This window comes from Papilio xuthus, unplaced genomic scaffold (genome assembly GCF_000836235.2).
Source record: "Papilio xuthus unplaced genomic scaffold, Pxut_1.1 DF825946.1, whole genome shotgun sequence".
NCBI classification, from domain to species: Eukaryota; Metazoa; Arthropoda; class Insecta; order Lepidoptera; family Papilionidae; genus Papilio; species Papilio xuthus.
In genome coordinates this window covers 16,086,180-16,101,549 of record NW_013532703.1, presented here as the reverse complement: position 1 = coordinate 16,101,549, position 15,370 = coordinate 16,086,180, and the positions used below count along the sequence as shown (strand labels likewise).

The 15,370-nt window shown below is 35.3% G+C and overlaps 1 protein-coding gene across 1 annotated transcript in view; it reads left to right on the top strand.

Moving 5' to 3' along the window:
• Positions 1-15,370, top strand: part of Dscam3 (Down syndrome cell adhesion molecule 3) — a 60,574-nt gene that overhangs the window by 31,135 nt on the left and 14,069 nt on the right. Inside the window, exons 5-6 of the mRNA XM_013320333.1 lie at positions 160-280; positions 14,376-14,607. Of these exons, the coding sequence (XP_013175787.1) occupies positions 160-280; positions 14,376-14,607 (353 nt within the window). The remainder of the gene's footprint in view (positions 1-159; positions 281-14,375; positions 14,608-15,370) is intronic.

Here is a 15,370-nt window from a genome sequence, read left to right as displayed (position 1 = left end):
GTTTATAGCGATAGTAAACTATAGCATAGTCAGCTACAGTAGCACCCGTGTCGCGATGACACCGGCTAGAATGTTGCTTGACTGCACAAAATATTCATGTAGTTGGCTTCTGCGAAATTCTCGCAAAACTATGGGTTATGATGACTTTATTTGCCGCAGCAATGAGCGTGGCCTCTGCGCCGCGAGCCCTGTTGCCGGGCCCGTGGGAGACAAGCGTACGCCGAGGCGGCGACGCGGTGCTGCCCTGCCTTGTATCCGCCAATCCGCCGCCTACCGTCAGGTCAGTGAATACTCGAGATACTCGCGCAGTAATCAGCGTATCGAAGAAGTCTACATAATATTATACATCCTAAAATCTCTCATATTCTAGGTATATACGTAACGATGTTTGACAGTTAAAAGAATTCAACATGCAATTTATGTTGAAGCAGATCTTGTCGCCGTCATAAATAAATAAAGAAAAGAAACCTTAAGCGTTCCACCGAAGTGACTTTATATGGCAGTGGACTTGTTTGTGAATGTATCAACTGAATAAAGTATTGCTTTTAGAGGAATGTAGAAGAAATGTAAACAGAACCGACGGCGAGGCTCGCGACTGTCTTAAGTAGTGCAGAGCGCCCTCTGCCGTGGCGCACGGACCAACACCAATACTTTTTATTTTATATAGGAGTTATTATTCTGTCATTAATCGTGATTAAAAAGGTATATAATTAGGAGAAAGCTATATTGTTTTACTGATTAAAGGTAAATTTCCCAAACCGCCTATAATTATACTGGATATAATATCTTTCGTCTGGCAAATAACAGGTAACGGCGCACGAAGCCCCCAGGTAGCGATAGCCTTGCCAGTAATGCGCTGAAGAGAAGCGAGGAGGCGGTGCTCTGTGCGGCGCGGACTTTAGCGAGACTGAAATTAATACGCAGTATTTGCGACGTAATTACACGGTTTTAGGCGATAGCTTCGTGATTTTGTGTTAGATTTTCAATACTTCCTTTGAATTTGATGCGTATTCCGATTCTGTTACAATTATTTTACTGTTTGTGCCGTTGTAGGCAAATAAATTGAAACGAACATAACGAGGCAGGCGTTCTATTAACAATTTAGCCAATTTCCGATCGATGCGATTGCTTTGCTAACAAGAATATTTTATTTACATGCGATATGTAAACATCATTTGAATCGATTGACTCATTACGTTTCACATTTGTCGTGTTAACTTTATGTTTGATGTGATGTTTTACATTTTATCCCAATTTTTTATGACGTAGCCTAAATTTAGTTTTATTAAATACTAAAAAAGGTAATGACAAAAACAACAAATAAACTATTGAATGAATTATACAATAACAAACCTTAATCAGTACAATTTATATTGTTATTATATTTTTGTAGTAAATCTCGTATTCCATTTTAAATGTTCACTTATACGCAGTTTACTGGATGAACTTCGTTAGATGAATTAGAAAAATTATCATTAAATTAGTATTTCGCCTTTAAAACCTGTTTTTATCACCAATGTGCATTTATATACGAGAAAGGTCAGCACAAAAACAAACCAACAATCAAACAAGATAAATGAAACGGGAGCGCTGGCGTCGCCGGCGGCCGAAGCGCGCATGTTTTTGCTGACCCTACGCCTGTCGCTACGTCGACCTCATTTACTATCTCCAATGAACACATTTCTTACATCCGTTTAGTAAAAAGTATTAGAAGTTAAATAAACAAAATGTTGCCAATAAAAAGGCGCATATTTACAGTATAACACTTAAGTCGATTATTAGTCTCACAGCTTCTTAGGTCAATGTAGATAGCTAAACTAACCCCCATTGATATAAGCTATTTTTATTAACAGATTTTTTGTAGTCCCCACGAACAAAGTCGGAGATTTATGTTGATACTACATATCTGTTTACATCCTAAGTAATCTTCTCGGTAAAAAGGCTTACAGAGAAATATTTAAATAACGTATACATAATTGTGTACATAAATGGAGCAATATATAACTATTTATAGTGTAGTATTAACATTACTAGTTAGTACTTTAATTAACTGAAATAAAGTGACTACGAAAAACAAACTAAAAGTCAAGAATCTAATAATGATAATGATCATTAAGTTATGTTCAGGGTTGTAATAACTTATATAAAGTGAGTACTTTGGGAGGCATTTTAAATATTTTATTCTCGATAAATTGAATTTGTAACTTACTCACTTAACATATAACAATATCTTATAACAAAAAATAAATTACTTTTGTTACTTATCATGAAAAGTTCACACAAAAGTCAAATTAAATTATCTTCAATTCCAAGAAATTTATATTTGTATTTTATTTCATCTATTTGTTTTATAATAATTTTTATTTATTATGATTTTTTCCACGACTTGTATAAGAAAGTTATATGATTTTCAATTGACAATTTTAGGTTTCAAAAAAAAAACATTTTTAGATTTTGAATTATCATCAACTGAAGCATTTAATTAGTTTAAATTATATTATAATATTTAGATGAGAAGCAAAGTTATGATGATACATTTAAAGGTAAGACGTAGTAACAAGAACAGCATAACGCTTTGAAGAATGCAATTACGTAGCTGGCGATACTAAACCGCAAGTTTAAAACATAAAGGCTGTGGTGTTGAGGTGAGGGTTTCTTTCAGCGTCGCTTAACTTGCCGCTCTGTAATATAATCTATGGCGCAAGACTTACAGCTCATATTCCTTTGATCTGGAAAACCAACGTTACTTTTTAATAACATAATGACTTTCTTTTTATATTCATTTGTACTGTAGATGCTCCTAGTTATTTTAAAAGTACTTTGCAGGAGTTTTATCAGTATAAGTTTGTGTTAAATTGTTTAATTACATTTTACAGTTAAATTATTTCTCCTGCTGATTAATAAATTTGACTTTTAATAACAACAAACATTCAATAAAATGTTAAAATATTAAAAGCAATATTATTAAAGTCATATGGATGAGGAGTTACGTAAATATATTGCTTTAAAATTTACCGGAGCACATTAGAAGGGTAGGGCTGGAGGCTGCGCCGCGCTAATGTAACGCATTAAGGGCTGCAAATGTTACCCCTGGGCTCCGCCACTACGTAAGGCTACAAGTTTACACAGACCCACACATGTGCAAGTTAAGTTTGTGTAGCAAATTATTTCTTGGTACACATATGTTACAATTATTTGACGTGAAGAAATACGTACATTATAAGAAATGTTTACACAAAACTAGCGGTTGCCTTAAGTAAGTTACTTCATTTCTTATCTACTTACATAAATATATCAACAGAATTTAATGACAAGGTTGTCTGTAACGTAATAAGGTTTATCATTTTAGTGAAAAGGCAATTTTTCTTATTAAGCCAGTATTAGAGTTAGTTTTTTGTCTGAGAACAAACGTTTTTTCTTTGTTAACATTGACAGTATTGTACGTATTAACAATACAAAGCCACTCATGAGGTTAATGAGGCGGCCCACGAGGGCTGTTGCGGGTAGAGGTGCGGGCGGGTGATAATTCACAAAAACAAAGAAGTTAGTGCGTGACAGCGCCGCGACGAGTGCTCCCCTAATTTGTCACGTTTGGGTCTCGTGCGGGTTTTTGCTATTCTTTTGTCAACGGCAGCGCACTGGCACAGCGGGTCACTAACCACCACTCATGTTACTAATAATACAGAAGACACTCCTGGAACAAAAAGCTTCAGAAGAACGCTCATAACTATCATAAGGAATATATCGTTGATTTCGTTTGTTATATCACACTATAACAAGAAAATTTATATTTTAAAGATCTATAATTAATTCTACATTAAGCACAAACATAATTATCTTAATTTTCTTCTACATTCATGTTACAAGTTCTGTTCGTGATGAACGAAATTAGTCCTTATGTGAAGCGCAATATGTTGTAAAACATTTAGGTTTATTGCGGAGTACTTTGCACGCTTTACGACGCTTTCTTGTTAGTGGTAAACTAGGTGCTTCCGATGCTTAACACTAGTTTAATGCCTTCCTTAGAACTATTCATGCCTATCTTGGAGAAACGACCTTGTAAAAATTTACATAAACATTTTATAAACAAAACTACTCAACTATTTCATTCCGTTTATTATTTATAATAAATTAATGCTACCACAGATGACATTAAAAGGCAAATCTTCACTTAAGAACTGCCCTAAGTTGGATATATTCGCATATATCCTTGTATAAAATGTTGGAGTGAGACCGCAGCTCGTACACTGTCCGGCAGTAACACGTAACGCAATAACGGCGCACACATTAGCCGCCAATGGAGCGCATCTCCCTCGCTGTGTTACATCTTTACACGTCGCTAACTTCGTCGTTCTGACGTCGTTTTGTCAACACAATTTCTTATCATTCATTTGTCGTATGGTTCGTGTAACAAAGAAAAACAAGTATATTCAAAAGGACGTAATTTTCTATAAAATTAGCCGTACCTATAATACTACTATTTGATTCAGATTTAGACTTCACCAAACACTTTAATTCGCATAATACCTCGATCGTTTTAAGAAATTAGAGGAGTGTCATGCAATACCATTTTTTTATAATACGTAGAATTTAGAAGAAACAAATAATTGTAAACTCAGTTTTATTCCGTCTGAATTCACTTCAAGAAACAATATAAGACCTATATTTTGTCGGCCACATAAATAAAAAGATAAAAGGTAGAAAACTTTACTATGTTATTGGTTATAATAATAGACCACTTGTAACATCGGCTTCGTAGTATATTTTAAAACGAATATACGGAAAAAGACAAAGCTTTGGCGTCGAGTTAAACCTAATTCAATTACTGAGGAGCGCTCGCGGCAAACAGTTCCGCCCCAGTATGGAAAGGTTTCACCTGCTAATGACCCATTTGCGAACTTCAAATAACTTCATCGAGTCGCTTTACACTACACTACAAAATTAAATAATTGAAAACCTTACTTTAAACAAGGCAGCTCGTGTGTTACTTATTCATTTATTACGTCGAGATTAAATTCTTCACTTTAAGAAAGAATAATGTATTTATTTAGTAATTTTTCACCATGCATGTAAGGTCGTTGAGAAAGACAGTTTTTATTGTTGTTCTAGTTAGATGCACTTCTTGAGCTAAATATAGAAATTATTTAACGAACCAAACTTAAATCTACAGGCTTAGGTAAGTTAATTCAATCACCTGAGGGGTGTGTAAGCCAACTCGCTAAATACCTGCCCTACGGCAGGACTCATCGATTACGTTCCGGTCCTTTTTTGCTATTTATCCTGGGAAAGTTACTACTACTACTCTATCTGGATTTACTAAACATAATATACTTATTCCATAGATGAAATAATGTTACAAATGATCTAAATGACACCTGGAAATTGAATTTGGAACAAGATCTTAAAACAACATCTATTAAATTCTTTTGTTTTATTTAGCTTCAAATAAATTTAGTGTATTATATAGGCACTATATTTACTTATAATAAAGGAAATAAAACTTGGATAGTCCTTTACACGTTTAGGTTTTATTGTAGGGCGCGTACAGGGCAACCCTCCGGCCGCCGCGTGTGAACTAACAAAATTATCCTTCGGCGAAATCGGCCCGGCGTCGGCTGCTTCAATTTATAACGCTTGACGAATTTATAAGGTCCCGGTAACAAGGGTCCTACCTCGGCCCTTTGTAAACAACCCTCCTAATTTCAAACGAATTTATTTTTTAGAAATAAAGCGGTCCATTTTTTCCTGCGAAAACAGTTTTCCTAAAGGCTGACCTTAAACGAACTGGTAAATTGAATAGCATTTAAGCAGCTTTAACTCAAAATAACGGTAGTCTGGATTTTAAATAGACAATTGCCTTCAGAAAGCAGGTAATGTTGCTCGTAGTTTTTTTTTATAAACGTTAAGGATTTTAAACTGGCTTCATATTTTTGCATTTCCTAATCATTTCTTCAGCCTATAGTCCGGACATGATTTATTACATGAGTTATGGTAAAGCTTATGTGTATATCACTCAAGAGACGAGACCACGATTGAAATGCGCGTGACTGATCAAAATTTACAATTTGATGCAAAACCATTAGCAGCGTGACCGGACAGGCTCCCAATTGTGACAGGTGATAAACGATGTGCCTACGCCGTTAAGATGCAGAATTAAGATTAGTCATTTAATACTTCACTAAGTAATCCTATTTCACACATTAAAGGTAGTTCTATTTTAATACAAGATAATATTTGATCTTGGTAAAGATAAAACAGACAAAAGAAAAAAGTCTTTTGTCAACGAAAAATGTTTAACGTCTCTGTCACCGGATCTAGTCGCCGGTAGATCTGCACAATAAATAGAGCTACGAGCATTGCCGGGTTTAACCGGCGCCCTGGTCGAGATTTCCATGGCGCCCCCTTTTTATCATTTTTTGGGGGCTTACGTAAGATTGTGCAATTCGCAGACCTGTGGCGTCCGTTTCTGTCCAGATTCCTGAGCGATCTTTGTGTGACTGGTGTGATGCTTCTGGCGGTGTAATTCTCGTGAGGCGTTGACTACATTTAAAATTAGCTTTGTAACGTGATCGTAATATCTTGTGAAACAACACAACTCGTGTACAGAATCTCGTGTTCTCTTGTCTCGCCTCCAGCAATGTGTAAACGATCGCTTCCTAATCTTCAAAGTTAATTCAGTTTAATATTCTTTTGATGAATGTTTACAAAGCATTTTGGTTTTATTTAAACATGAAACATAATTCCTCATTTCCTTCCTTAAATATACTGCATTATGTTTCAGGAGTTGTGCAAAGTTTACATGTGTTTAGTTAGGACTTGTATTTGTATGTATAAGTTGATGCCACTATTTATGTTGTGCTCTTGAAAGTGCAATGTTTATTACAACTTCTTTTACTTTATTACACTGTTACTACTTTCGTAAAAACGTGATTGTTGAATGTCATCAAGTTCTCGAAGAAATTATTTTTCTGATGCCAATATGAAATAGTCTTACGGCAACTGTATATGGAATTTGAAGTTGAAGTTTATTTAGACTTAGAATAAGAGCGCGATTTTCTTCTTGTTGCCGCTCACTTTGTTCGACGGCACTGCACCAGGCGGCCTACGTCACCTGCAACGTTGTATTTCTCTCAGCGAATTGAATATCCCAAAATGTACTTATTTTAGTTTATGTTTTACGATCCTAAAACAATAAATCAAAACATAGAAAACATTTAATATACCAATGAAATAACTAGCACAATCAATAAACATTCAAGTAAACAAGCCACTTCATCACAGCAAAGTTTTAAAAGTACTATCGTACAAACATTGAAGGAAGTTTGTACAAGTTCCAACTTTATAACCCATATTTTAAAACCGTGATATTCACGTTAACTAGGAAGTTTCAAGAGTTGTTGACGAACTTATTCAGATTTAAGTAGCGGAAGGGGAGTTTCATTGCATACATACGCATAACCTAGAAAGTAGTACACAAAGGTTTACAAAAAACCGACGTAATAGGTCAGTGGTGTGTTTCCTCGGTTCTCAATATTTGATGTCAGAATCTATAATGTAAAAAAGAAAGGTCTGATAGCCGTGGCCCGCGAAATAAATATTCATACAATTCTATACATAACCCGAAAACATATGTATTTATTAACGAAAAATAACTGAAATCGTATTAAATCTTAAAAGTTAATTCTTATTTCAATATGTTTTAGTTATAAATAAACTATTTTTACTCATGTTATACTTTTCTGTGAACGCATAAATATTAGTTTAAGTGACAACATGAAGTAAAACAAACATAAATCATAAGACGGGTATCGACGCGACGGCAAATGGGCGGCCGCGAAAATGACAGATAGGCTTCCCTGCAACCAGAGCCGGACCCTTTTGGAGAATCCTGTCACATTATACCCAGCGAGGGTGACATCAATGTAGTTATTCATAGAAAGGTTTTTGCATAAATTTTGATAAAATTATATTGCTATATTTTTTATGAAGTTAACATTTTATACATTCTTTTGTGGGCTTCAGTAAATTTTATGATTTAAAAAGGTTCACAAACCCCGAAACTGGAATTATCTTGCCAAAAGTCACCTCGTTAATTTAGATAATTTTAGTGTCAAACTTTTAATGTCCATTAAAACTATGAACTACTAACGACTTTTTTATTAAGACAAAGAGTGCGATAGTAAAAGTTGTCGGCCCTTATCCGCAAACCATTATATTTCAAAATTTAACTGCGCGCTCATAAACTTTACGTTGGAGTTACAACCTTACGAATATTTGACTTGTTAAATGACTCCATTCTGAACTGACTAGAGAGTGAAACGCCTTTATATCCCCATAAATATCTAAGTGTTATTAAAGTCACCTTTAATAACGTATCCAATAGAAAATTATAACAAACACATTTTTTGAATGAAACCTCACGTTTGCCTGTTTGGAAAGTCCAAAAATCTTAAAAAGAAGATATAAGATGCATCGTTACTCCTTTGATACTATCCGCACTCCGGCGCCGGCTGTGGCATACTTTAAATACACCTTAATGATGATGTATTACTCTTTCTAAAGATCTCACCTCACATAAATAAACCTTCGAAAAATTCATCTTCATATTATATGTCATTTTGTGATAAGCATAACAGGGGAAGAAAATGTAATTGACCTTAAACTGAATATCTTTTACATTTCTAAAATAAATCTTGTATAAAGGCATTTGTGAAACAAATCGAAGAGTGAAACTTCAGTAGTTCCATCGCTAAGTGCCTTAGTTAGAGAGGCATCTTCTTACACTTTGTAGACGATATTTTTGTTATAAGAAATTGTAAAGCAAACTTTGTAAGCCAACACCGATTGGGATAATTGTACTTATTACGCTTTAACTTAATATTATGAAGCAAAATTAAACTTTCGAGTAACGTGATAATCAAAGCTAGGTTAGAAGTTTTAGAATTTCAAAATATGTGTGTTTTTTGGTTTCAAGTAGTATAATTTTAAAGAGGAAAGATCTGATGGAAGCTGGTTCTATCTGCAAATATCGATCAATTAAAATGAATTGGAAGTTTCTCGAAGTTAATAAGTAGTTTATTGAACCTATACCAAACTGTCTTCATTAATAGTAAACTTCAGTAATCTGTAATTAGTACGCGTATGAGTTTATTTCATGTTTTTTATCAATACAAAATGCTAGGCATATAATTACTTAAAAGATTTTCAATTAAATTCAACATTGAACCATTTATTGTGAATGTGTGGGCGTGTCTCGAGCTGCTGAGAGCTTGGAAATAGAAATAGTAGAAAGAAATTACGATAGTAAAAAGAAAATATATAGTTTCAGTATTATTTATTAAAAGCCTATAATAGCTTGTTTTTAACATTGGATAAAACGAAATGTAATATAACTACACTAAAGTAAAACCACTTAATAACCATGAAACTAATCAAAAGGCTAAGTCTTTGTCATTTTGCCTTTAAAATAATTGAAATAATTTATTATATTTCTTTTTAACAAGTTAAATAGCTTTTTGTTTGATTAATTTTCATTGGCAATTTGAAAGCGTTAATAAATTATACAAATGATAATATGGAACATTTTAGCGCAAAGTACAAAGTTCATTATCGGAAAGCTAACAAGAAACTTGGTTTCTAATGAATGGCTGCTCCAAAAGTAATCTTCGAAAAAGGTTAATATTGAAGTTATGAAGCAAGGGCTCGGGATTTTGAGCCCTTGTCTTATATAATAGAAGGCTTTTTCTTTGAAATTAAATTAAATATCTGTTATGAAGAAGGTTTTGAATGAAATGAAATAAATGAGTAATGACCTATTTTAACATTTATAATAATATAATCATTTTATGTATTTACACAGAAATTTAAATCGTAAGCATACAAGTATTATCAGTTCGACTTGTATAGGAGCGGTCTCTCCCGGGCATTCATCTCGCATCCGCTCGGGGATGTCACACAACTCTCTTGATAGATTATCCAACAAATCGATACCGGAAACCAGACAGAACTAATTTACTTTAAAATGAATACGTCTAAATCGGATATGCTTTAGAGACACAAATATGAACTAGTTAGTTATTTTATTGACATACTAAAACTTTCTGACATATCAATATAATTTGATGGGTAAAATAACGTAAAAAATATTGTGGTTAATTAAATAATAGAAGTACTTTAATACATGTAAAAATGTAATAAGACGCTAAAATAAACATAGGCTAATAGGCAGCTGATGGTGTTATTAGACTTCCAGAGACTTCCTCCTGTAGATATAATTTCCGGCTCTAGAAGAAGATCACGTGTATACAATGCTGTAAGACAGGTGCGAACACTTATGTCATAAATATCTTTTTATATCCTCAGGTAGGTAGTACATTAATCTGTCCCAGCACCGACACCCTCGCTACTCTTCAAAATACGCCGACGTAATATTTACGAGGCGCGTTAACTATAAAACGTATCTCACGTCTTGTACTCGCGCTAACAAACGTAAAAAATATCACAAGAATGACAAAAAATAACGTCTCCGTTGATGCTTCGTGGATAATAGCCGTTTGCAATCTAAAGCATAAGCGACAGCGATATTGTTTTTTATTATTTATGAAAGGATATATATCTCTCTTTATACAAATACAATTATGAATAATTATAAATGACACTCGTGTCTTAGATCTAATTATTTTACGGTTTATAAAGAAAAAATTGTCAAGAAGTACATAAAAATCTAATAAAAGCAAAACTTTTAATAAGATAACTTGGACCAAACGCACTATCCCAAAACGATTCGCACTGAAATCCATCAAATAGCTAAGTGCGGGCCGAGGCGCACGCTGACGTCATCAGCACGCTTGACAAATGCGATGGTGACGTCACTTAACACGTCATCGAGTCCCCCTTCGTACTTAATATTTGATTGGATTGGATAAATGTCTTTTGGTGATATTAAGGAGATTTCTGATTGCTGTATTTTTCCTTCATTTGTTTCTTTCTAACATTTTAAATGCGAATGTTTAGATGAATGGATGGATGGATGGATGGATGTTTGTTTGAAGGTATCTCCAAAACGGCTGAACGGATCCTGCTGAAATTTGGCACAGATGCAGAACATAGTCTAGAAGAATACATAGGCTACTAAGTAAGTTTTTCTTTAATTCCGCGCAGACGGAGATCGGGCAACAACTAGTTTTGGCTATAAATCTGATTCTGATTCTGAAACCAACATTGAGGACGGCTCTATTTCTGTAAAGTAGCTCGTGGCAAAATTAACTATATTTAATTTTTCCGGTATTTCAATTAAATGTACATACAAATTCACTTAATATATTTTGAGAGTAAGTTTACGAGTTTCACATTGCATCAAAATGTTATCTATACAGACATCGTCTAAAGCCACAGTTCAGCCTAAAATGCGCTAAAAAGTCATCTGTATTATTGATAAAGTTGTCCCAAAGTTACAGAAACTTCCGATGCACTGAGCTGCTTCGTTGTGAGCTCATCTGAGGCAAGTTCAATTTGTGGCGCTCCTCCAGTCGCCGGGGGATTCCCCGCTTCAAAGCACAACTTATTGGCTGTACTGCACTGTTGCCTAAAATGAGAATATCGTCGCAAAGGTCATATAACCAGAGCTGCAGAGAAATTGTTTTTTTTTATCCAACTACAGCGATGATAACTTTAGTGCATTTTTATTACAATTGAAATGTACCTATACTTTAAAGCAGAATGCATTGTCACTTATTGTAACAAAATTTAAGCCCAATTGTAATCTGTAATAACTTTATCAGAACTTGTCTTAGCTATATAATAAGCAATAGCAATTCGTCAAGAATAAAATTTCACTATGTACAGTTAATATAGTTTCACGATGGTATGGACAATAGAAATAGCTTATTACTAGAACGTCAGGTTTCGTGTCTCGAGTCATTAGCAAGTTCAAATTACAAAACAGAGATTTGAATGCTTTAAGCGGACTTCTGTCGAAGGTGCGGGAGTGTAATGTTGGTCTTCCGTGTTCACGTCTACGTTCAATTATTACTGAGACGGGCCAAAGTCGGTGGTCGCCGTCGCCTAGCAACGACACGCACTCGCGCTCATTAGAACCAGACTGGGGATTACGCAAGAAACACGTTTCATATCAAAGCCTAAGTAGATTCATATTAAATCAATTATCCAGATAAATAGCTATGTTACAAATTAAATTAATTATTAACAGTGAATTCATTGATAATGTGTGCAGTAGACAGCAATTACATTTTAGCATTCTATTTTGTCTCCAACGTTGCTTTCATGTTTACATCAAGCAAATACCCGACGAGATCTGTGCGGAGATTTGAATGTCCAATGGTCGTGAGGAAATTGGCTGCAGTAATCTTTTTCAATAAAAAACGCTTACGTGGGATGTTTAGCTCTGTCTGGCGGAGTGGCGGCTACAGGCGGGGATAAGGTCGTGTAGCTTATTGAATCTTGAGAATTTCAGTCACGTTTATGTAAGAATTTGTAGGACAATTCCAAGTTCTTTAAGCGTTTAACACATCTGAAATCCTTCTTTACGTAAGCATTATGTAAATGCCCCTGGCTACAAACAGGAATTATTTATTTTAAAACAGGTAAGGGTATTTATTATTGTTAAGTACTCAGTAGACTTTTACTACATTTACTTTCATTCTCATTTAAAATTTTTGAAATTTGAAAATAAGTCCTTTCAGTATTTTTCAGTATCCAAAATATGAAATTTAATTCCTCTCAGCGATGAGTCAAACATAATATTGTTGCGGGGGAATTCAGCTGTCTGTACTTCAGATATGGACGTGAGGCAATCATCGCGGGTGATTTGTGTGGATGTGTGAAGCCCCCGAGCGATATGGATGTCGCGCTCAGTCTCTGCAGCGTAATTCAAGAGCGATAGCGGTGTACTACGAAATGTTATCTTATACATCACTAAATGTCCGCGACTCTGTCCGCGTGGAATTAAAAAAATAATTTAGTAGCCTATGTGTTCTTCCAGATCTGTCGAGCCGTTTTTAATATATTTTCTAACAAACATCCATTCATTCATCCATCTATCCAAACTTTCGCATTTTAATATTAGTAAGATATGATTTCTGTTTAAAGGTTAAAACAATAAAATGTAAAGGTAACGAAATTCTCGGCTTGTAATGCTATACACAATTATTTTGTTATATAAATTGGTAATAATGACTAAATACCTTTATAAAATTAAATCGCTTCACGTTTGTACATTTTTGATGTTTTTTTTCAAGTCGTTATTTATGCGTGTTTGCGAGGGTTTTGTACATCAGACATGTGACAGAATTGTATAGGCTTCGATAACATAATATATTAGTGTCAGTTTGGAGGAAAATGACGCATTTTGGAAAGTTTAGTGGTTAGAGGAGAAATTTTCAGTAGAAATAATAGAGCTGTAATAAAAATGTATATGTTACTTGTTATATTTCTTATTGTGAAAGAGGATATGCGTAGGAAGGGGGTAGACTCGGATATGACGGCTGATAGAGATGTATGGAGGAGTAGTACATACTGTGCCGACCCACGATAGGGATAAGGGCAGGTTGATGATGATGATGATGTATCGACCACACGTTAGGTATTAAACTTATCATATAAAACTATTGATCTCTTTGTAAACTAACTAAATGTAATGCTATTCTATTTAATGGTTGATTTATACCCGCTTTCTGCCGCTACTTAAGCCGTTCGTAATAAAAATAATTATGTTACTAAGTTATAATGCAGCTTACTAGTGGAAAAAGAATTTTTGAAATCGGTGGTGCAGTTTTTAAGTTTATTCGTTACATACAAGAAACAAATATTTCTTCTTCATGTTATAAGTATAGATATAAATTACTATAGATTATATAGATAATGTTTCAAAAGGGTAATCCCGAGGCGAGGTGGCAGCGAACTAATTGAAGTTTGGAAGTGCAAAACGCCGCAGCGCCCCCTCTGAGCAAACTTATACACAACTTCGCTCTTTATCAAATACCAGCGACAGACAGGTTGTCGTTTTTACTTGTGTACCCTTTATATTTAACATTTTATTTTTACTGTTCTTTTTTTGTCAGGTAATATATGTAAGTGTGTGTACAACAAGTATTTTGTACGGATTTTTGTTTTAGCAAAGTATACTTAAGGTTAAACTAAATAACAAAGGTGAGCGGAAGCCGGACACATGACGAGCTTACGTGAGAGCCCTCGTCACGCTCCACCTCCTGTAGGATGAACTTGCGTTATGTTGTAAGAAGATCCTTCGATGAATAAAGACATTGTTTTTTTTATATGAATGAAATGGAGGTTTGGAAATTGTACTACGAAGTTTTACTGTGTGTGAGTATGATTAATAATGTGTTGTTGCGTTGCAGCTGGTACCGAGAATCAGGCGTAGGCGTGCTGCGTGAGGTGCGAGCGGGCGCTGGGGGCGAGGCGGGCGGGCGGTACAGCGCAGCGGCGGACGCTTTAGCCGTGCGCCGCGCCGAGCCGGCAGACGCGGGCCGCTGGGCATGCCGCGCCGCCAACCCGCACGGCCACGTCACGCTGCGCCTGCATCTCGCGCTCCGGGCACATCTCACCGTGCACGTGCAGCCACACACGCAGGTTTTACATAGACCCTAACACCACTTGAACAGTGGCAGTGCTGGAAATTTTCTCAATGTAAAATAATTTAAGCCCGGTTCACATTATTCCATTCCAACGATTGCATCGCAATGGCAGGACTAAAATAATGTAAACCACGCATCCATAGAAAAATGTCCGTCCGATAACTAATAGGGTGTGCTTGCCCGAATCTTAACGAAGGGTGCGGCGGGGAGAGGGCGCAGGCGTGTGACAAATGAAACAAATTGGTCACCAGCCGGCCGGGCCCCACTCCGGTCAGCTCAAACTGACACCTCGTTACCCCGACACAGCAGCCCTACATTCAAATCAAGCTCATTTGCAATTTTCCTTCGTGAAATACCTCTATTAGCCAATAACAATACCAATTTTTCCTATTTACATTAATAAAGCAAGTAATCATCATATTATTAGTAATTTTTGCTATAGTGCTTACAATATATTATAATTAAAATAGATTTACAATTTAAAACAAGTATCATACAGCTAATTTTGAAATAAAGTTGTTTGTACATTGTACATTCGTTGTACATTGTACATACATGCACAAAGTTCAGAGTGAGATACTCGCACGTGTGCAAATATGCTGTGACGTCACTCACGTAACGCCATCCGTCGAGTCAAGTTACGAAATAATGTTTGTAGCAACAACAGAGAAAATCAAGTTAATTGTTCACTCCCGTCTCGGCATTCGTACGAGGTGAGCGTATACAGTGTTTAAGATTAAACAATATATCAGTGAGTC